The sequence below is a fragment of the Hemitrygon akajei genome, chromosome 9 (assembly GCF_048418815.1).
Source record: "Hemitrygon akajei chromosome 9, sHemAka1.3, whole genome shotgun sequence".
NCBI classification, from domain to species: domain Eukaryota; kingdom Metazoa; phylum Chordata; class Chondrichthyes; order Myliobatiformes; family Dasyatidae; genus Hemitrygon; species Hemitrygon akajei.
This window is the reverse complement of record NC_133132.1, coordinates 67311092-67335038: the sequence shown is the minus strand read 5'-3', so window position 1 is coordinate 67335038 and position 23947 is coordinate 67311092. Positions and strand designations below refer to the sequence as shown.

General features: G+C 41.1%; 1 protein-coding gene across 5 annotated transcripts in view; it reads left to right on the top strand.

The window, feature by feature from the left end:
• Positions 1 to 23947, top strand: part of tjap1 (tight junction associated protein 1 (peripheral)) — a 180187-nt gene that overhangs the window by 125887 nt on the left and 30353 nt on the right. For 4 of the 5 annotated variants that reach the window (XM_073056210.1, XM_073056207.1, XM_073056208.1 and 1 more), the window contains 3 exons: positions 673 to 739; positions 4840 to 4869; positions 22471 to 22578. In XM_073056210.1, the coding sequence (XP_072912311.1) occupies positions 673 to 739; positions 4840 to 4869; positions 22471 to 22578 (205 nt within the window). The remainder of the gene's footprint in view (positions 1 to 672; positions 740 to 4839; positions 4870 to 22470; positions 22579 to 23947) is intronic. The other variant, XM_073056209.1, reaches the window with a different exon arrangement.

Here is a 23947-nt window from a genome sequence, read left to right as displayed (position 1 = left end):
GAACATAGTGCTCCATCCCTCCCTCCCCCAAGTGATGAAGCTTCCTTCATATTTGCTCTAAAATTTTCTCCACCCACCACCTGCATAGCAAATCTGTGTCCTAAATTTACCAGCATTTGATGTGGGGAGAAGTTCCCTACAATCTATCTTATCTCTTCTTATGGTTTTAAATGTCTCCTAGTTTCTCCGTGTTCTTCTCATAACTGAACTACTCCATCTGAGGCAACATTTTGGTGAATCTCCTCTGTACCCTCTCCAACATTATCTTTCCTATGCATTGGTGATCAAAACCACCTCGAATACTCCAGCTGAGAGCAGATGTGCGGGGAATGGTGGAAATGTCTCTGGCTGGCCTCCACCTGTGCATCAATGGAGAGAGAAACCTGCTTCAGCGGCCTTGGAGCCCTAAGAGTGTCAACCCTTTACTGACATTGTAGTAGGTACCATTTAACAATGCAAGAAAAATTGTAATCAATATGTATTGGACTTTTGGGAAGATTAATGGTAGGATATCGAAAGAGGTGATTAAATATGGCAAAGGGGGGGGGGTCTTCAGATCTTTGTTTTAGCTTTGAATTGAATGGCTTTCCACATCAATTAATGGATGTCTATATGTCTTTTTGCCATGTTATCTGTAAATGCTCGTGAACTGTGTTTCCTCTGCCCTTGTAGATTACAGAACAGTTACACTGCATCCCAACGAACAAATCAGGAGCTGGAGGACAAACTGGCTGCCCTGGTGAGTGATCACACTGGTGTAGTTCCTATTTGAAAGAGAGTTGTTTTAATTTTCATAGCTTGCAGTCAATACACATCGATTCCTCTTCAGAAGGCAGGTTTAACCTTCAGCATGCTTAACGTAAAAGGTAGCATCTTGAGTTATTGTATTCAGAAAACTTGGCACATTATGTTTCACTGTATTCATTCCCTTTTTCTCAGTTAGGTTGTATTGATTTCTGGTGCCTAGGCCACAATGTTGATATACTGAAGATCTATCATGGTAGACAAATAAATGTTTCCAAGTTGAACTCACCTGAAAGGCTCCCTGGATAAATGCATCCTCTTCATAGACTGGTGCAAAACCCTTGCAGATAACTGCTCAAATTTGTGGAATACACTATGTACTTCATTTTCTACACCAGGACGATGTGGGATCCAGGCATAAACTGTGGAAAGAGCATTCAACATCATAAAGAATCCACCCCACCATCTTCTCACCCCACCCAACCCTATCCAGCAATGCCCATTCCCTACAAGAGTATTAACTCAGTTTTCCAGTTGGTCTAAATACTCTCTTTCTGTGCTTTAACTGTTTGATAATTCTAAAGGTTTGAGACCCCATCTGTACCCTCTCCAAGAATTTGAATTCTTAAGTGCATTGCACAGTTACACTGCATCTGAGGCCAAACCAACAGTTTATAAAGGCTGAACATTGTATTTTCCTTTGTATTTACTGCACCTGTCTAAAAACCTGGTATATGCTTTCTTACTAAACTTATCAACTTGCTTTGCCAATTTAAAAAAGAATTGTGAATGTATACCCCAGAATTTTACGTTCCTGTGAGTGCATGTTCTCCTGAGATAGAAAGTGTTATATACAGATAAGTGGACATCTGGCAGTTGGGAAAGTTATATGTGAGATAGGAAAAGTTCAGGGCTAGCATATACCTGTTTGAGTGAAGCGCTAAGTTGGTAAGATCAGGAGACCTTGGTTGACAAGAGATATTGAGTAGTCTGGTCAGGAAAAAGGAGGCATGTGTTAGCTTTAGGCAGCTGGGACGAATGAAGCAAGTTCCTGGAAGCAACTTAAGGGTGTAACAGTCACTTAAGAAAAATAGGGTTATAAAGGTCATGAGATATCCCTGGCAAATAAGAATTCTGTAAGATTCTCTGTATATTAAGTGTAGTAAGGAAGAAAGTAGGTCCATATAAGGATCAGTGTGATAATTTAAGTGAAGCCTCAGAAAGTGGGAGAGAAACTAAATGAATATTTAGTGTCTGTATTCATCGTGAAAAAGGACGTGGAAGGTACTGAGTTCAGGGATGCAAACACTGATACCCTGGATCATATCAACACTACTAAGGAGGTGGTGTTTATGGTCTTGACACACATGAAGGTGGATAATAAGGTGTTATAGGAAGCAAGGAATGGAATTTTGGGGGGCCCTATCATTGTTAACCAAAGTGGGGTACGAGAAGACTGGAGGGTGGCTAATATTGTTACTTAAAGAATGGCAGCAGAGAAAATCCAGGGCACTACAGGCCAGAGAACCTTACATTAGCGATGGGAAGGTTTTTAGAAGGAATGCTGAGAGATAGGATTTATTTGTATTTGGAAATGAGGGACAGATTAGGGATAGTTGGCATAGCTTTGTGTATTGGAAATCGTGTCACAAATTTGGTTGAGTTTCCTGAAGAGCTAATCAAGAGGATTGACAATGGCAGGGCAGGAGGGGTTTTCTACAGACCATTGACAATATGCTGCAGAAGATTTAAATGGACAGAGTTCACAGTGTGATGAAGGCAGCATTAGCCATAGCCACATTTATCTTCACGGTCCGATATGTTGAGTATATGAGTTGGGATGTTGTGTTACACCTGTAGAAGATGTTGGTTAGGCCTTATTGCGAGTATTGTGTGCATTTCTACTTATTGTGCAGACAAGGTTCATAAGGATGCCTCCTGTATTGGAGAGATTGAGTTATAAGAGATTGTATCTGGATCTGTTTCCCCAAGGGAGTGAAGGAATATGCTGAGAGGTAACATGATTGAGATATATAAAATGATGAATGGCATGGATAGATAGTGTCTATTTTGCATTTTAGGAATGTTTAAGGTGAGAGCAAGGGGGTTCACAAAGAGAGTGAGGTTTACATGTGATCTAAGGGGTGCATATTTAACACACCAAGCTGCCAGAAGAAGTGGTGGAGGACAGAGATAGTAATAACATTTAAGAGGCATCTGGAGAGATAGTTGAATGAACAGGACTTAGAGGGATCTGGGCAGACAAGTAGATTAGTATAGGCAGGCATGATATCACAGTATTTTTTTCCATACTCTACAACTCTCAAACTCTCCCTTTTGTATTGTGCTTTGTTCCAAAGTTGAACATTTCATACCTATTGAATTCCATCTGTCGGAGTTCTGCCTATTCAGTTGCCTGTCACTTTCACTCTTGTATATCTTTTCTTAATTACCCTTTACTGTTATCAGATTGGTTTTCTGTTGTATTGTGTGCCTGATGGTTTATCATACCACCTTTTCTGTTTTATTCTCTGTTTGATAGCACTGTAGCTTTGGAAGACCTGGTGTTCCTCCTTGTGGGAGAAGCTTGCTCTACATCTTTTTGTCCTTCCTGTTCCTTCTCCAGACACCAAAATCAACCCTCTCCCAGTTAGATGTTTTTGTCTTTGAGTTTCTTAACTCTAGAAATATGAATCACTATTACTCCGTCCGCCACTGAAACAAACATCCCCAACTCCATTTCCCAGAACTATACAGCATTTATCAAGTTTATGAAGTATAATCACACAAAAGTTATTGAATAATGATGCAATTTGTCTCAGTGAGGTCAGATGAAGGAAACTTATTGATGAGGTCACCTGGGATATATCCCATGTGTTTTTATGTAGTGCTGTGTGTGTGGGGTCTTTAACATGAATTTGAGAGAGTATGAATATTTCATACAAAATGTCACCCTGATTTAAAGGCTCAAATGTGTGTTTGGACTGAATACACAACTCTGACTTATGAAAGCAATGCAAAAATAAAAAATTCAGCTGTGATGTTAGTAATTGGCAGAACAGCCATGAGAGCTGAATAGCCTACCCTGATTCTGTTTTTTCTGTTCATAAAAGTGAAGCTCACTGTGCACAGTTGACATTTGAAAGAACATGCATACTTCAGACTTTAAGTGTGAAGTGGAAAGATTTAAAGAGGATAAGGTGGGTTCTTGGAGTCCTTTGCTAGAAACCTGAATGACCAGTGTCATAATGTTTCTAGATGAGTAATGCAATGTATGTGAGGAATAATGTAACAATACTGAGTCTTTTTGTACAGTAGGAGCTCAGAGCCAGTGCGTTATTCTAAAATGTCATCCACTCATGAGAAGAGTTTCTACATTGCTTTAGTGAAGTTAGAAAGTTATTTCTCCACAGACCTATGAATCTCACTATAGCATTAGAGGAAACAAACAATGTAACTATATACCTAGTGCTAGGATAGACATTTTTATGGTACTTTATGTCCTGTTAATGGCACACTCATTACTTACAGTGAGCCAAGTGCTCAGAGTTGTTAGCTGAAAATCTCTCAACAGCATCACCTCTGTAGGTAATTATGCTTCCCAAGGTGGTATCTCCTGCTCAGGACAGCCTGGGTTGATCAACCACTCAGGCGCTGGCAGAAACTAAAGCAACCACTGATATCGTGATCATCTTCAAACCGATGGTGAGATGTTGGCCAGAGCACACATGGTTTAATATACCCCAGTTCAATTAAATCTCACTATTGACACCAAACAGAAGTTTATTTGTCCAGGTGAAACATATAGAGAGTTAAATTTGAATTGAAGGTACTGACCACTAGTTACTGAAGATCCATGAACTCAGTGGTAATTATTTCTTCCTCCATTCCCAGGAACTGCTTTTACTGATCTGCTTTCATGTTTATTTCAACTGCTAGGATGGACTGCAGTGAAAATACAGGAGAAAGTTGTTTGCTGGTACCAGTTGACCATTAGTACATTTGCACAGTAACTTCATTTTTCATTTGCTGAATCACTCATGTGTGTTCTCTTTCTCTCCTCATGCTGCCTCTGGTGCCCCTGGTGTGTGTCAGGCCTCTATCTGCCAAAGCTGGATCTCTGCAGTTGCGTCTTTCTTTTCACCATATTTCTAACTTATAACTATTGATAGAGATGTCAGGATACCATGCAATACCTATAATTTCTAATTTGTGTCACAGATATCATTAATACTCTTTAGTTCCATGTTTTATAGTCACTGAAACTAATGCATCATGGATTGGAGGTTTCCAGCCTTCTTTCCCGGACAGCTTCAGTTGGGTGGAGAGTTTGGTGATGGGAAGGAAGGATAGGTTTTACAATTGCTCCATTCCTGACCAATGTGTGGCATATTCAGTATTGTGCAAAAGTCTTAGGCACATATACAGTATATAGCCAGGGTGCCTAAGACTCTTGCACAGTAGGGTATTTATCAACATGGAGTGGACAGTGAGTTTGTAAATCTGGTGGAAGCAAAGGATGTTGGGAATGGCTGGTGTGGAGCACCGTGGGAGGGGTATGGGACAGGTGGCAGAGGAGGAGTGCCAGGGCGGGGGGTGGTGTGGGTGAATACACACCTGGCCTTGAGACACTAAGCAAGGTTGTTTGATTACAAAAAATTGGTTTATTGATCATTCCAGAATGTTTCTCTCGTGCTTCCCACTCTCTCCCCTCTCTCTTCCACTTTTCCCAACCATGATTCCCCTCTCCCTGCCCCTTCCCACTCTCAGTCCACAGTAGAGACCCACATCAAAATCAGGTTTATCGTCAGTCATATATGTCATTAAGTTTGTTGTTCTTGTAATGGAGCAGCAGTACAGTGCAACGCATAACATTACGACAACACTGTGCAAAAGTCTTAGGCACCCTGGCAAAATGTATGCACCTAAGACCTTTGTACAGTACTGTATCAGCTGCATATAGGATTTGATGTGGTTGTCATGGCCTTAAAACAATAATCTCACTGTAAATGCTAGAAATCTGAAATAAAAACAGAAAATTCTGTGAACACTCAGCAGGTCATTAAGCATCTGTGCACACTGAATAGTTCAGCTTGAAGACTTTGAAATGGTTCTTGCTTTTCCTTGCACAGATGCTTCTTGACCTACTGGGGTTTTCTGGTTTTATTTTACAAACTATCCTAGTCATGCTTTCCTGGAGGCAAGAAAAGTTTTGTAAGTGGTGTTTCCAGGAAGTGATGAGATGGTATTTAAAGAAATGGTCATTCTTAGCGTTAATGTATGTCAAAAAGAACAAAGTTAAACTTTGAATATGAGCCAAAGATAACCACCTCCAGATTCCACAGAGTGAAGAACTATTGCTAATTAGTCAGGAAGAAAAAGTTTGGTATTTTATCACCAAATGTCGCCTGCGTAGAAATCTTTGCCATAATTGGGAGTAGTAAAGTAGAGGTGAACCTTTATAGATAATTATGCCTGATAGTGGCATCAAATAGTAAAATGTTGATTAACATTATTCTCAGACATCTTTTTGTGAAATGCTTTTAACGAACAATGGATGGCCTGACATCCCCAGCTGTTAGCTCCTTGTATATCTATAAATTATATGGAGATAGTGGTGAGTCACTCATTTCACTTGTAGTCTCTGTCCATTTATTAAGCAATGTCTGACATTAATATGAGCGACAATTGGGGAATAGATTTTATTTGTGTCAAAATCTTGAAGCACAGAGCAATTGTTGGTTTGTTTCAATTTCCATTCCTCTCCTTGTTGTCTCTCTTGCTCCCTTTTATCTGTCACTTTCTCTAGCCTTTCTCTGAGTTCTCCCTTAAATATGCCTCCTTCTCACTGCCTGCATTAGTGATATTATTATGTTTAAAACACAAGGTTATTGGTGATGTTTGTCATAGTTAAACTACCAGGGACGGAGTAACAAAACAGCAATAGAAGTTCAAATTCCAGCAATATAGTTGTGGAATTTAAATTCGGTTGAATCTGCAATGAATAGGAAAACAAGTGGTCATTAATTAAAAAAAATACTTCAATGTATATGATTTTGTAAAAATGTATTATTGTCCTTGATGAAAATTCATTTTGGGGATTTGGGTATCTCTGGCAGGGTCAAAACATTCATTGACAGTCCTTAATTACCGTAATTAATTGCTGTAAAGGTACTTCCATACTTGCTGTTGGGCAGGGTTTCTAGAATTTAGACCCAGTGATGAAAAAGAACTGACAGTATTCCAAGTGAGAACAATACTAGAATAGCTTTGCTATCACTGTTGACCACAGGTGATCTGGAATTTGTCATCCTTACCAAGCCTCGCCTTTCTCCGGATGTAGACTTGCAACAAACTGGTTCATTCTTAACCTCTCTGAAGGGCACAGCACTCTATTGCTTCTTAAATACTTTATTAAAACTAAAAAAAGGATAAAATTGGCTGAACCATCTACCATCAATCAAGGTTCTGAATTCAGTCATGGCAAACTCATTCCTAGCCCAGTTGATCTTGTAAAGTCCTTCTTACAAACATCTGTTACTTAGTCCCTTAACTGGGAGAGTTAACAAGCAAAACCTGATGCAGTTGTAATGATAGGAAACAACTTTGAGTTTGTCCCGTCTCATCAGTTGGATACACTCTTCAGGCGGGTTGATAAGAAAGAAGGGGGTAGTACTGGATATCCTAAACACTGACTCCAGAACCCAAGAGGTCTGATGGCATCTGGTCAGACAGGGCAAAAATTACAACTTGCTATAGTCCCCTTTCTGATTGCACGACCAAGTATGAGAATGTTGAAGGCGAGGCAGAAATATGCAGCTTCCATCCATTTTGAACAAACTTGGAAGAAGCACGAAATAGGCAAGGCACATGCTCAAGGCTTCAAAGTAGATGCAGTGATAGCCGAGTACTGTAATTGGAAACTGTTAGTGGCAGGTAGTGAGTGAAATGACTTGATGTTCTCAGCAGATTAACCATTTCAGGTGGAATAGAAAGGGTCTGACAAGTGTGGGTTCAGAAAGGGTCTGGTAAGTCTGGATTGAGATAGGTTGTTTACTGGCAAAGGTGTACTTGCTAAAGGGGTGCCCTTCAAAAGTGAAATTTTGAGAGTACAGAATTTGTATGTTTCTGTCAGAATAAAAGGCAAGGATATTATCTTTATGGAATATTGAGGCCCTGGTTAAGGTATAGGCAAGCAGATACAAATGAGATACTTGTACAGTATAAGAAATGCAAGAGAACACTTGAGGAAATCAGGAGGGCTGAAAGAAAATATGAGATTGCTCTAGCAGACAAGTTGAAGGAGAATCCTAAGGGCTTCTACAGATATATTAAGGGCAAAAGGATTTCAAGGGTCAAATTGGTATTCTGGAAGATCAGAGTGGTGATCTATGCATGGAGCCAAAAGAGATGGGAACATTTTAATGGACTTCGTGCATCTGTACTTGCTCGGGAGACGAATACAGAGTCTGTAGTTGTGAGAAAATGCAGCAGTGAGGTCATACAGTGGTGCTAGAAAGTTTGTGAACCTTGTAGAATTTTCTCTATTTCTGCTAACATGATCAGATCTTCACACAAGTCCTGAAACTAGATAAAGAGAACTCAATTAAATAACACAAAAAATATATACTTATTCATCTATTGAGAAAAATGATCCAATATTATATGTATTTGTTGGAAAAACTATGTGAGCCTTTGCTTACATGGTGTGACCCCATGTAACCCCAATTATAATTTCAACCAAATGTTTCCAGTAACCGTTGATCAGTTCTGCACATCGGCTTGCAGGAATTTAGGCTATTCCTCTTTACAAAACTGCTTCAAACTCTGGAATGTTGGTGGGTTTCCTTGCATGAACTGTTTGCTGCAGGTCCTTCCACTAAATTTCTGTAGGATTAAAGTCAGGATGTTGACTACAGCCATTCCAAAACATGATTTTTCTTCTTTTTAAACCATTCTGTTGTTGATTTACTCTTGTGTTTTGGATCATTGTCTTGTTGCATTATCCAACTTCTATTAAGCTTCAGGTGACACACTGCTACCGTGACATTATCCTGTAAAATATTTTGATACAATTTTGAATTAATTGTTCATTAAACCAATGTAAGCTGTCCAGGCCCTGAGGCAGCAAAGTAGCCCCAAACCATGATGTTCCTTCCACTATGCTTCATAGTTGGGATGAGGTTTTGGTGTTGGTGTGTGGTGCCATTTTTCCTCCAATCATAGCAATGTGTATTCTTGCCATAAAGTTAAACTTGTGTTTCATCTGTCCACAAAACATGCCGGAAGCATTGTAGAACTTTTGCAAACTTGAGACGTGCAGCAATGTTTTTTTGGAAAGCAGTGATTTCTCCGTGGTGTCCTTCCATGAATGCCATTCTTGTTCTGTGCGTTTCTTATTGTGGACGCATGAACAAAGATTTTAGCAAGTTTGAGAGATTTCTGCAGGTCTTTTGCTGTTACCCTTGGGTTCTTTTTCATCTTTGCAGAATGCCCATTCCTATGGAGAGTAGCATCAGTACTGAGTTTCCTCCATTTGTAGACAATCTTTCTTACTGTGGACTGTTGAACAGTCAGGTGCTTAGAAATGCTAAGTGCTTCATGCATCTCCACAGTTCTTCTAAGGTCCTCTGAAAGTTGTTTTAATCAAGGCATGGTGGACGTAACATAATTCTTGAGAAGAGCAGGCTCTGTCAGTAACCTGATTTTGTATGTCTTTTTTATACGGCATGGCACTTCTGCAACCCACACCTCCAATCTCACTGATTGATTGGAATACCTGACTCCAAATAGCCTTGTAAAAGGCATTACCCCAGAGGTTCACATTTTTTCCAACACAACAAATGTATATAATTTTGGATTATTTTTCTCAATAAATAAATGAACAAGTATAATGTTTTTGTGTTATTTATTTAATTGGGTTCTTTTTATCTAGTTTTAGGACTTGCATGAAGATCTGATCACATTTTAGGTCATGTTTATGCAGAAATAGAGAACTCTACAGTGTTCACAAATGTTGTAACACCACTGTAAATTGTATACAGATTACAAAGGAGGAGGTGTTTGCTGTCTTGAGGCAAATTAGTGCAGATAGTTTCCCAGGGCCTGACAAGATAGTCCCCTGAACACTGTGGGAGGCTAATGCAAACATTTCAGGAGCCCTTGCAGAGATATTTAAAAAAAAATCCTAAACGAGTGAGCTGCTGGAGGATTGGAGGATTGCTAATGTTGTCCTGTTCTTTAGGAAAGGCTCTAAGAATAAACCAGGAACTTAGAGGCTGTTAAGCCTGACATCGGTTGTGGGGAAGTTATTGGAGGGTATTCTGAGGGACCAGATATATAAGGATTTGGATAGATGGGGACTGATAAAGGATAGTCAGCATGGCTTTGTGCATGGTAAGTTGTGTGTAACCTATTTTATGAAGTTTTTCAAGGAAGTTACCTAGAAAGTTGATGATGTCAAGGCAGTGGATGTTGTCTACATAGACTTTAGCAAGGCCTTTGACAAGGTCTCATATGGGAGATTGGTCAGGAAGATTCTGTTGCTTGGCATTCAAGATAAGGTAGAAAATTGGATTAGACATTAGCTTCATGGAAGAAGCCAGAGTGTGATTGTAGATGGCTGCCTCTCTGACAGGAGGCCTATGACTATTGGTACGCGATAGGGATTGGCACTGGGTCCAGTGTTATTTGTCATCTACATCAACGATCTGAATGATAATGTGGTAAACTGGATCAACAGTTTTGTGGATGACATAGAGATTGGAGGTGTATCTATCTATCTATCTATCTATCTATCTAGTGGACAGTGAGGAAGGCTATCAAAGCTTGAGGTGGAATTTGCACCAGCTGGAAAAATGGCAGATGAAATTTAGTGCAGACAAGTGTGAAGTATTTTAGGAGAACCAACTAGTGTACGTTTACATGGTGAGCAGAGAACACTGGGGAGTGTGGTAGAACAGTGGGATCTGGGAATACAGGTTTGTTGGAAGTAGTATCATGGGTAGATAGGGTCATAAAGCAAGCTTTTGGGACATTGGCCTTCATAAACAGGAGTTACATCTTGTGTGCAGTTTTGGTCATCTACGTACAGGAAAGATGTAAAGAAGGTTGAAAAAGTGCAGAGAAATTCTACAAGGATGTTGTTGGAGCTTGAAGACCTGAGTTTTAGGGAAAGGTTGAATATGTTAGAACCTCATTCCCTGGAAAGTAGAAGATTGAGGAGAGACTTGATTCAGGTATACAAAATAATGAGGGGTATAGATAGGGTAAATGCAAGTTGAAAGATGGAATTTTAAGGGGAAGATGAAGGGAAACTTCATCACTCAGAGGGTTGTGAGTGCAAGTGGTGGATGTGGGGTAGATTTCAACATTTAAGAGAAATTTGGGTAGGTACACGAATGAGAGGGGTGTGAGGGCTATGGTCTGGGTTCAATTTGATAGAACTAGGCAGATTAATGGTTCAGAGACTAGATGAGCCAAAGGGTCTGTTTCTGTACTGTAATGTTCTGTGACTGTAATGAGCCATGACTGTATTGGTGGAATTGCCCACCCAAGTCCATCTTCAGGATTGCACTAAAATTTGTCTGAGTGGAACAGATTAGATATCTGTGAGCTTTTGTTGGAACATCAGTAAGAATGGAAATGTGTACCTTCAGAGTTTGTTGCCTGAAGGTTCAGCTCTTGCCCTCACTCTGCAATTATATCCAAACTGGGGATCAACCTGGTGAAAGGCGATGTAACAAGGCTCGGACAGCAGATGTACAATACTTAAAAATGAGATGTTGATTTGCTGAAACTGCAACACAAGACTTGCATGCTTGTTAAAAAAAGTTGAAAATAGATCGCGTGAAGCAAACAAGCCCTCAATCAAGATGAGATTAAAGCTGACAAATGTGGTTCATAGTCCAACTTAGGAAGAAGACACTTCAACGTTGTCTCCATCCTGAATGATGGTGAGAATAATGAAGACAAGACTGAAGAATTCACAATGTTTTTTAAACTGTGCTGGTTGGATGATACATCACCACCTTCATCCTTATCTCCCATTTTCAGCAACTTGACTCCATGTGATACTGATAAATTGCTACTTGTAGATTGACTATATGGAATCAGTCCACCTGAGAATGTGCTGAAGGCTCATGTTCCCAAACTAGCCATCTCTTTATCCAGCTGTTTCAGCAGAGTTAAAACTTGTACCTACTCGACACTGGAAAATACCCCAATATGTTCTGTCAATGAAAGTACAAATCAAATTCAGCTATTATGCTCATTTGTCTGCACGCATACGAAAGTTGTAGTTTGTAGTGCTGTCAAGTGGCATTTCACAATAAATTGATCACTGATGTTCAGTTTGGATTTTTTAAGGACCATTCAGTGCCAGAACTCTTCATAACCTTAGTTCAAAAGTTGAATTCCACAGGTGATGTGAAAGACATCATTTAATGGACCCTTGTATCAAGGGACCCAGGTAAAACTGATCAGCTTTGGAAGCATCTTCACAGAAAGCATGGTGGTTATAGATGCTCATCCTCATTTGTCCCAGTCCGAGGCCATCTCTGCAGGAATACCACAAAGCAGATTCTTGGCTGAGTTACCTTCTGTTCTTTTATCAATGTCCTTTCTTCCAACATACAGAGCAGGAATATTTGCTAAACACAAAGTGCACTGCAGATGCTGTGGTCAAATCAAGACTTACAAAAATGCTGGATGAACTCAGCAGGTTGGGCAGCATCCATTGAAAGGAGCACTCAACATTTCGTCAGGACTAAAGAAGGAGGGGGCAGGGGGCCCATAAAGAAGGTGGGGGGAGGGTGGATAACCAATCAGAGGAAAGATCAAGGGGTGGGGGAGGGGAAGCAGGGAGGGGATAGGCAGGAGAGGTGAAGAAGGAATCTAAGGGGAAAGCACTGTGGGTAGTAGAAGAAGGCAGAGTCATGAGAGGTGATTGGCAGCTAGAAGAGGAGACAGAGTGAAGGTGGGATGGGGCAAGGGAGAGGGAGGGAATTACCGGAAGTTGGAGAATTCGATGTCCATACCAAGGGGCTGGAGACTACCCAGATGGTAGATGAGATGTTGTTCCTCCAACCGAAGTTTGGCTTCATCATGGCAGTAGAGTAGGCCATATATGGATGTATCCGAATGGGAATGTGAAGGAGAGTTGAAGTGAGTGGCAACTGGGAGATCCTGTCTGTTGTGGCGGACAGAGTGTAGGTGCTTGATGAAGCAGTCCCCCAATCTGCATCAGGTCTCGCCGATGTAGAGGAGGCCACACTGGGAGCACCGGATGCAATAGATTACCCTAATAGACTCACAAGTGAAGTGTTGCCTCACCTGGAAGGACCGTTTGGGGCCCTGAATGGTGGTAAGAGATGAGGTGCAGGGACAGGTATAGTACTTACGCTTGCAGGGATAAGTGCCAGTTGGGAGATCTGTGGGGAGGGACGTGTGGACCAGGCAGTTGTGGAGGGAACGATCCCTGCAAAAAGCAGAGAGGGAAAGATGTCCTTAGTGGTGGGGTCCTGTTAAAGGTGGCGGAAGTTGCGGAGGATAATATGCTGGATCCGGAGGCTGGTGGGGTGATAGGTGAGGACAAGGGGGACACGGTCCCTGTTGTGGTGACGGGAGGATGGGGTGAGGGCTGAATTGCGGGAAATGGAGGAGATGCGGGTGAGAGCATCATTGATGACGGCAGAAGGGAAACCAAGATTCTTAAAGAAAGAGGACATTTGGGATGTCCTGGAACGGAAAGCCTCATCCTTGGAGCAGATGCGGCGGAGACGGAGGAACTGGGAATAGGGAATAGAATTTTTGCATTTGGCAGGGTGGGAAGAGGTATAATCAAGGTAGTTATGGGAGTCAGTGGATTTATAGAAGATGTCAGTGGACAGTCTATCTCCAGAGATGGAGACCGAGAGATCGAAAAAGGGAAGAAAGGGGGGAGAAGTGTCTGAGATGGACCAAGTGAATTTGAGGGCTGGGTGAAAGTTAGAGGCAAAGTCAATGAAATTGACGAGCTCAGCATGGGTGCAGGAAGCAGCACCAATGTAATTGTCAATGTATCGAAGGAAAAGTTGGGGAGCAGTACCAGTATAGATTTGGAGCATAGACTGTTCCACATATTTGCTGATTGCAGTATGTTCAATCCCATTTCCAACTCCTCAGCAATAAAGCAGTTTGTGTCTGTGTGAAGTGAGACTTGGACAATATTAATGTGTGGGCTTATAAGTGGCAAGGACACTTACACCACAAAAGTACCAGGCAGTGACCATCTCTAATAAGTGAATCTAATTACCCACTGTTGAAATTTGAAATAAAAATAGAAATTCCTGAAAATACTCAGCAGGGATGGCAGCAACTGTAGAGAAGAGAAATTAAGGTGAATTTTAAATTAGAATGCTGAGCCTTCTACCATCAACATCCTAGGGTCATGATTAATTAAAATTTCAAAATGACCAGCCATATACACTCAGTAGCTACTTTATTTGGTACAGGGGTGGAACCTGCTGTGGTCTTTTGCCTTGTCCACTTCGAGGTTTGACATGTGCATTCAGAGATGCTCTTCTATGCACCACTGTTGTAATGTGTGGAATAGTTGAGTTACAGTCACCTTCCTATCAGCTTGAACCAGTCTAACCATTCTCCTCCCTTGTTAACAAAGCATTTTCATCCACCGGACTGCTGCTTGCTGGATGTTGTTTATTTTTACACCATTCTCTGTAAACTCTAGAGGCAGTTATTTGTTAAAATGCCAGGAAAATCAGTAGTTTCTCAGATTCTGAAACTGCCCCATCTGGCACCACAGTCAAAGTCAGATCACATTTCTTCCCCATTCTGATGTTTGGTCTGAACTACTAAGCCTGTTGACCAAGTCTGCATGCTTTTATGCATTGAGTTGCTGCCATGTGATTGGCCAATTAGATATTTGCATTAATGAGCAGGTGTACTTAATAAAGTAGCCACTGAGTGTAAATTCAGTGGCTGTGAGAGAACATTAGTAGTAACTGTTGTGGGACTTGCCTTTGACTGTCTGAGACAGAGAGCCTTTTTGCCATCTGTAAAGTAGAAATTGGGATTGAGGTGGAATACACTTCCACCTAGATGAGTGCAACTTCAGCAATGCCACAAAAAAATTCCATTACCTCTACCATCACCATGCTTGCAGTGTGTGCCATCAACAGAATACACGTAAGTTACTCTTAGACCTGTGACCTCCGCCTCCAAGAAGACAGGGGCAGGAGATGAATAGCCACACATGTTCCCCCCACAACTTGGAAATATGTTGACAGACTTCCTTTATCATCGATCCGTATACTGGAACTCCCTATTCAACTCTCAGAAGAACTGTGCAATTTAAGAAGATGGTTTACCTTTATCTTCTCAAGGACAGTGAGGGATGGGCAATAACTACGACACTTGCCTGTGATGAAAGAAAATTCCATCCTGACACTATCCATAGAGTAGGGAAATAGGCCTTCCAGTGCACTATCCTAACTGACTACCAAGCATCCATTTGTTAACCTAGTGCTTATCCCATTTTATTTTCTCTCCATTCTCTTCAATTCTCCCCAGGCTTTACCACTTGCCTATGTACTAGGGGTAATTTTCTGTAGCTAGTTAGACTATCAGAATGAAGGAGGAAATTGAGAAAACACAGAGGAAACCCACACAGTCTTAAGGTAAATGTGTAAAATCCACAGAGATGGCATCAGAGGTCATTGGGCCTCGGTTATCCAAGCTGTGTTGCAGCAGCTCTATCTGCTGCACCACTGTGCTGTCCACTCCCTTATTCTGCCATGCTTCCTCTCACGTTTAATGTTTGCTTGAGTCTGTTTGAAATTTGCTAGCGTCTTTTCAAATTTATAAAGAAATATAGCCACTGTGTGCTTCCTTTGTATTTGCATCAATATGTTGAAGTTCTAGAGATTTCTGCAGGTTTTTTGTTGTTACCCTTGGGTTCTTTTTCACCTCCTTCAGCGTTGCATGTTGTGCTCTTGGTGTGATCTTTGCTGGATGCCCACTCCTAGGGAGTGTAGCAACAGTACTGAATTTCCTCCATTTGTAGACAATTTCTCATACTGTGGACTGATGAACACTAAGGTCTCTAGAACTGCTTTTTGGTAGCCTTTTCCAGTTTCATGCATCTCTGCAATTATTCTAAGTTCCTCTGATAGTTGTTTTGATCAAGGCATGGTGCACATGAACAGATTTTTCTTGAGCAGTGAAGGCTCTGTCAGTGTCTTCATGCTCCTGTACCACCTCCTTGTTAGTAGCAATAAGAAGAGGGCATGTTCTGGGTGATGGGGGTTCCAGGATAGATCTTTGGAGATGTTGACACCCAGGAACTTGAAACTGCTCAGGCTTTCCACTCCTGACCCTTCAATGGGGACTGGTGTGTGTTCTCTCAGCTTCCCCTTCCTGAAGTCCGCAATCAATTCCTTGGTCTTACTAACATTGAGTGCAAGGTTGTCGTTGAGACACAACTCAATCAGCTGATCTTTCTTACTCTTGTACGCCTCCTCGTCACCATCTGAAACTCTGCCGACAATAGTTGTGTCATCAGTGAATTTATGAATAGTGTTGATTGCCAGCCATAAGGAGATGTTACTTCTGATTGGCACTGTCTGTGGTCTCCCAATGAGGATTTCAAGCATCTGGTTGCAGAAGGAGGTACAGAGACCCAGATTTTGCAGCATGTTGATTAGATCTGAGAGCATGATTGTGTTGAGCATTCAGATGTAACCAATAAACATCAGTCTGATGTAGGTATTTCTATTGTCCAGATGAGCTAAGGCTAACTGGAGAGCCAGTGAGAATGCATCTGCTGTAGATGTTGTGATAGGCAAATTGTAGTGGGTCCAGGCCCTTGCTTAGGGAGGAGTTGATTCTGACCATGACTGGCCCTCTCAAAGCACTTCATCACAGTAGATCACAGTTCATCACAGATGCAACTGGGCGATAAGTTGTTGAGGCAGCTCTCCTTGCTCTTCTTGGGCACTGCTATGATTATAAGCTTTTTGAAGCAATGAGAGACTGAAGGTGGGCTTGAACACTCCTGGCATTTGCTTGGCACAGGTTTTCAATGCTGTACCAGGTACACTAACAGGGTCTGATGTTTTGTGAGGGTTCATCCTCTTGAAAGATGTTCTGACATTGGCCTTCAAGACAGATCACAGGATCACCAGATGCTGATTCTGCTGTTAACAATGTCATCTCCTTGCATTGGAGAAACAAAACACTGTGTGATGCTTTATGCAATGTCAGCGTTCCAACTGGAGAAGTGACCTTCAGCTTCCTGTTGCCTATCACTTTAATTCGCTGACCTACCACTGTGTGTATTCTTATACTGCAGTAACAAAACCTAATGCAAGCTTGAGGGAAAACACTTCATCTTCTGTCTAGGCATGATGCAGCTTTTGAGATCAATGTTGAATTCTGCAACTTCAGTTAACAATCTCTGGATATCAGTCGAACATCTGTGATAATTGGCTGAACTTGTTCCACCCCACTTTCTTTGCTCTTCCAAGTTGTGGAAGACTTGGCCAAGTTGATTTGCTGGGCAGATTTTTAAAATCCATATTTTCAGGCATTGGGAGAGAGCCATTTTTATGCAAAGTACATTTTTGATTTAGTAAACGGCATATCCAGAATCCTCTAATTTATTATGCATCCCAGAAGTAAACTGAAGTTCGATGACAACGTCAGGGAAGTGAATTGCATAATGATCAATCTCAAGTATCGGGTGTTATTGTAGTAATTCCAGTGATTCCCCCAAAAAATTGATAAACAGTGAAGAGAGTTACCTAAAACAGCAACTACTTGCGGTTTGGACAGCAACTGTCTATTGGATTTGAGAGAATAGATGAATCTCACTCTTCACTATCGTTTCAGCTTTTAAGAATGTAAGTTGTGTAGAAACAAGTGAAAAACTCTGTGGTGTCTCGTACATTGGCACCTTTGCTTCAGATGACTGACAAATAGTGATGGAGTCGGTCAGAATGACTGGATCGTAACAGTTTATGCAATGGAGACTATTGGGTTGAATTGAGTTGGACTTGGCTTGTCATCCATCTTGTACTTGCCTAGACCAGATACTGAACCTAACCGACCACCACAGTGGTGTTCAGTGAAGCATAATGTGGCTGCGGTGGTGAGTAGTTGCTGTTCCACAGCACCCCATTACCTTTTGAACAGGACAAGGGTTGAGCATAAAGCTTCATCTTGTTTCAAAGCTGTCAAAACTTTACCACAGTTTTGATGCTCCAACAGATTAAAACAAAACTTTAAAATTGTATTAAATAATCAAGGAGGAGCTAAACTTAAAAGCACATTTAACATTAAAAATTAAGTGAAAAGCTAAAAATTCAGGTGTCTGATCCAATGCGAAATCATGGAATTGAAGAGGAAGATGAGATCCTCAATGTAAAGCTAGGGAATCCCAGTAAGCTGAGGTTACATTGTTTGACTCCACATGAATACAGCAACAAAATAGGGTGATGGATGCAGCAGCGATTCACTTTGGGACAGCACAAGTAGGCCCATTGGGTATACTATACACAGGGTTTTAGATTTTTTAAAACAAAAAGGCCTGGTTGCAAATAATTTTTTCTGAACAATGCATCCAATTACAAATAGAACTTTTGCTGCAGTTCCATTGCATACTGTTATTGCAGTTTATCAAACTTACATTACCCTTTGCTGTTGCAGTTCCATTGCTCGAGTTTTTCTGGTACTGTCCTGCATCATTCCTGACAAAACACAGCTCTTAATGGTATTTAGTTTCTGCTTGAATTTTTCACTGATTAAACAAGCTTGCACCAATTGGCTTTAAATTAGATTTATGGTGGTCCTGATATAGTGCAGAACTTTATCAGTAGTGCCTCAAAACTTGCAACCTGAACAGAGTGTCTCAACAGCACGAAAATAATAGACAGTGCCCATAAAAGGTATTCACATGGATTCAAATTGGAAATTTTCATGTTTTATTGTTTTACAACATTGAATCACAGTGGATTTATTTTGGCTTTTTTTCCTGATCAACAGAAAAAGACTATTGTGTCAAAGTGAATACAAATTTCTACAAATTGGTCTAAATTTTTTACAATTATTATACAAAATAATTGTATAATTACTCATCCCCTTCAAGTCAGTGTTTAGTTGATGCACCTTTGGCAACAATTACAGCCTTGAGTCTGTGGGGCTCGTCTGGACAGTGCCATTTTACCCCATTCTTCTTTACAAAACTGCCGAAGCTCTGTCAGATTGCATGAGGATCATGAGTGAACAGCCCTTTCCAAATCCAGCCACGAATTCTCGATTGGATTGAGGTCTAGATTCTTTGGCTACTCCAGGACATTAACTTTGTTTTTAAGCCATTCCTGTGTAGCTTTGGCTTTATGCTTGGGGTCATTGTACGTGGCCTGTCAGCGGTGTCAACAGAGCTCGACCAAGAGGGACTACTCGCAGGTCAGCAGTGGTTATTTAAAAAGGGAGGTTCGAGAACGTTTGCCCATTGTACGTGGCCTGTCAGCGGTGTCAACAGAGCTCTACCAAGAGGAATTTCTCACAGGTCAGCAGTGGTTATTTAAAAAGGGAGGTTCGAGAGCGTTTGTTCATTGTACGTGGCCCATCAGTGGCGTCAACAGAACTTTACGAGCTAAATAAAAGTACAAGAAGGGACAGGCAGAGTGGCCATTGTTGGGAGTAGGCCAGTGGCTAGAATAGAAGCGACAGGTTTTGGCTGAAAGGAGGCTTCGACTCGGAAGAGGCATTGTCTTTGGGTAAAGTGTCCCTTAAGATTTCCTTTTTGTCTTTTATTCCCTCCCATACTGTATCATTTAAATGGCTGTGGTGTGCACTTCATGCTGGATGTTGGAGAACTGGGAGACCCAGAGTCTCCTGGGGAACTACATCTGCATGAAATGCATCTGGCTGCAGCTCCTTGAAGACCGTGTTAGGGATCTGGAGCAGCAACTGGATGACCTTCGGCTTGTACGGGAGTGAGGATATAATTGATCAAAGTTACAGGGAAGTCATCACCCTGAAGTTGCAGGAGGTGAGTAGCTGGGTGACTGTCAGGAGAAATGGAAATAGGCAGTTAGAGCAGAGCACCCCTGTCGCCATTCCCCTCAAAAGCAAGTTTATTGCTTTGGATACTTCTGTGGGGATGACCTCCCGGGAGAATGCCACTGCGACCGGGTTACAGGCACCGAGCATGGGTCTGTGGTGTAGAAGAGAAAGCGGGAGAAGGGAGCAGTAGTGATGGGGACTTGATAGTGAGGGGAACAGACAGGAGATTCTGTGGATGTGAACGGGACACCTGGATGATATATTTCCTCCCAAGTGCCAGGGTCAGGGATGTCTCAGATCGCATCCATAACATTTTGGAGAAGGAGGGGGAGCAGCCAAATGTCTTGGTGCTTATTTGGTACTTACTTGGTACTTACAATGACATGGGAAGGAAAAGCAATGAGGTCCTGAAAAGTGAATTTAGAGAGCTAGGTAGAAAGCTGAGAAGCAGGACCTCCCGGATAGTAATTTCTGGATTGCTGCCTGTGCCACCAGTGAGGGTAGAAACAGGACGATTTGACAGATAAATGCGTGGCTGAGAAGCTGGTGCAGGGGGTACGGCTTCAGTTTCTTGAATAATTGGGATCTCTTCTGGGGGAAGGGATGACCTGTTCAAAAGGATAGCAAATATGGTACTCAAGGTGTTGTGTCTAAATGCAAGTAGTATAAGAAATAAGGTGGATGATCTTGTTGCAATATTACAGATTGCTAGGTATGATGTTGTGGCCATCACTGAATCGTGGCTGAAGGATGGTTGTAGTTGGGAGCTGAATGTCCGAGGTTACACATTATATTGGAGGGATAGGAAGGTAGCTAGAGGGGGTGGTATGACACTACTGGTAAAGAATGGCATCAAATCAGTAGAAAGATGTGACATAGGATCAAAAGAATGTTAAATCCTTGTGGGTTGAGTTAAGAAACAGCAAGGGTAAAAGAACGTTGATGGCAGTTATATACAGGCCTCCCAACAGTGGCTGGAAGGTGGACCACAGGTTGCAACAGGAAATAGAAAAGGTGAGTCAAAAGGGCAATGTTATGGTAGTCATGGGAGATTTTAACAGGCTGGTCGATTGGGAAAATCAGGTTGGTAATGGATCTCAAGAGAGTGAATTTGTTGAATGTCGAAGAGTTGGCCTTTTAGAGCAGTTTGTTGTTGAGGCTACTAGCAGATCAGCTATACTGGATTGGGTGTTATGTAATGAACCGGAGGCGATTAGAGAGCTTAAGGTAAAAGGACCATTAGGAACCAATGATTACAATATGATTGTGTTCAGCTTGAAATTTGATAGGGAGAAAGTGAAGTCTGATGTAGCAGTATTTCAGTGGAGTAAGGGAAATTACAGTGGTATGAGAGAGGGGGTTGGCCAAAGTAAATTGGAATGAGCTGCTAGCAGGGATGTCAGCAGAGTAGCAATGGTGTGTGTTTCTGGGAAAAATGAGGAAGGTGCAGGACATATGTTTTCCAAAAACTGAAATGGTGGAACAGACTCTATGGGCCAGATGACCTAATTCTGCTCCTATGTCTTATGGGCTTATGGTCTTTGTCTTGCTGGAAAACAAATCTTCTTTCAAGTCGCAGTTCTCTTGCAGACTGCATCAGGATTTCTTCCTGGATTTCCCTGTATTTTGTTGCATTCATTTTACCCTCTACCTCCACCAGCCTTCCCCACAGCATGATGCAACTACCACCATGCTTCACTATATTTTATCAGACCGTAGAACCTTCTTACATCTGACTTCAGAGTCTCCCACATGCCTTCTGGCAAACTCGAGCCGAGATTTCATGTGTTTTTTTTTCAACAATGGCCTTCTCTTTGCCATGCTCCAGTAAAGCTGCAACTGGTGTAGCACCCGGACAACAGTCGTTGTATGTGCAGTCTCCCCCATCTCAGCCCCTGAACATGGTAACTCCTCCAGAGTTGTCACAGGTCTCTTTGTGACCTGCCTCACTGGTCCCTTCTTACACAGTCACACAGTGTTGAGGATGGCCTGCCCTAGGCAGATTTGCAGCTGTGCCATATTCTTTCCATTTCTTGATTGTTGATTTATCTGTACTTCAGGGAATATTCAATGACTTGGACATTTCCTTGTTTCCATCCCCTGACTTCTGCTTTTCAATAATCATTTTGCAGAGTTGCTTGGAGTGTTATTTTGTCTTTGTGGTGTAGTTTTTGTGAAGTTGGACCTTCCAGATACAGGTGGATTTTTACTACAATCAATTCAAAAACCCTGACTGCACACAGGTCTCCAAAAACAAATCGCCATTTAGTTAATTATGTGACTTCTAAAACTATTTGGCTGCATCTGTGATGATTTGGTGTGTCATATTATAGGAGGTGATTAGTTTTGCAATCAGTTATTTTGTTTTATATTTGTAATTAATTTAGATCATTTGGTAGAAATCTGTTTTCACTTTGACATGAAAGAGCCTTTTTCTCTCAGTGTGAAAAAAGCCAAATTAAATCTACTGTGATTCAAAGTTGTAAAACAACAAAACGTGAAAACTTCCAGGGGTGGTGGGGGAGGGGTGAATACTTTTTATAGCCACTATATATTTCCGCATATTGACAATGTTGTGTCTTGTCTGAATAAATCTTGCTGTACATGTATTGTCAGCTTGTTCTGTGTGTGTAACCTGGTTTGTTTCCATTTCTGCAGATTAAGAAAGCTGAACTGGAAAAAAAGACACTCGACTGGGAAATTGTGGAACTTACAAACAAATTACTTGATTCAAAAACTGCTATAGACAAATTGGAGGAGTTAAATGTAAGTCCAGCTACTTGTACTAGGGGCAGGTTTTAATCTCTAAAAGCAGGCACATTTATGGTTACTGTACTTTAGCTGGGATATTACCAATGTAAAATTATTTGTTGATCGTTTAACCTGTTTAACTTTTTAAAAGCTATTATTAATGCTTTTTGAGACGGTGATTTAGATGCATATCATATTTTTTTTTACTGAGTTAAGTATTGTATGTAATTAGTTTTGCTACAACAAGTGTATGGGACATTGGAAAAAAAGTTGAATTTCCCCATGGGGATGAATAAAGTATCTATCTATCTATCTATCTATCTATCTATCTATCTATCTATCTATCTATCTATCTGTTTATAACTCCAGATACATGGCAATATTGCCTTCTGAACTGGCTTAATAAGCCCAGTTAGTCCATGGATAATTAGAGATGGCTAGCAAAGGTCAATCTTACCAGGCATACCCTCATCCCCAGGATAAAATGTATACAATTAAGCAAACTTTGACAGTGTTGGTCTCTTAGCCACATAAAATATGAAATAAAATATTTACCACTGTTTTCTCCTGTTCCATTAAAATGCCTAAGTATTTCAGTGGTGCAGGTCACTGTGACAATGGGTGTGTTTTTCATCTGGCTGCTTGACGAGGGTGGTAAACGCCCATCTGCACATTCTGGTTGGATTTGTTGTAATTAAACACTAAACCAGAACATTTTGCAGACACTAGCTACTTATCTTGGGTACCAAGGCCTTGATTAACTGGAGATATTTGTATTGCAATGGCATGCCTACTGTGACATGACATGCACAGGCAGTCTGCCAATGTAACCTAGTTCATTAGCTTATGTTTCCGTGATGAAATTCTCCACCACTGTACTTGATTGTTTTTGTCAAGCCTTGGGTTGTTTTTCCTCTTGTATTAGCTGAATGTTGCCTCTGGTTTTAAAAAAAAGCTCATTGATTTGGAGATCGATCAACTACAAAGATTGTTGAGTTTTCATTTTACAGATGAGATGCATTGAGTCAATTTAGCCTTTTTTTGTTTGGCATGGTAGGTCATTGTTAAATATTGATTTTGTATCTGACATTGAGATTTTGTATTTCAACTTTAAAAGCTCTTGAATTTTGCTTACTTCCCAAACTTGATATTCTGTGTATTAATGACCATTGAGAGGGAAAGGTGGAAGAGAAGCGGTCTAACTGGAATATGCACTTTAAAGGGAACAGAATTAGTACTGTAGTGCTCGATGGATCTGGTCCAGAATGAGAAAAATTCATTTTTCCTACTCATTTTGAGTATTATCCTGTTACTTACAGAGAGCCAGCACAGATGAGTATTGAGTGAGGACATGATTAAGCTTGCCTCTGTGGCTGAACAATGT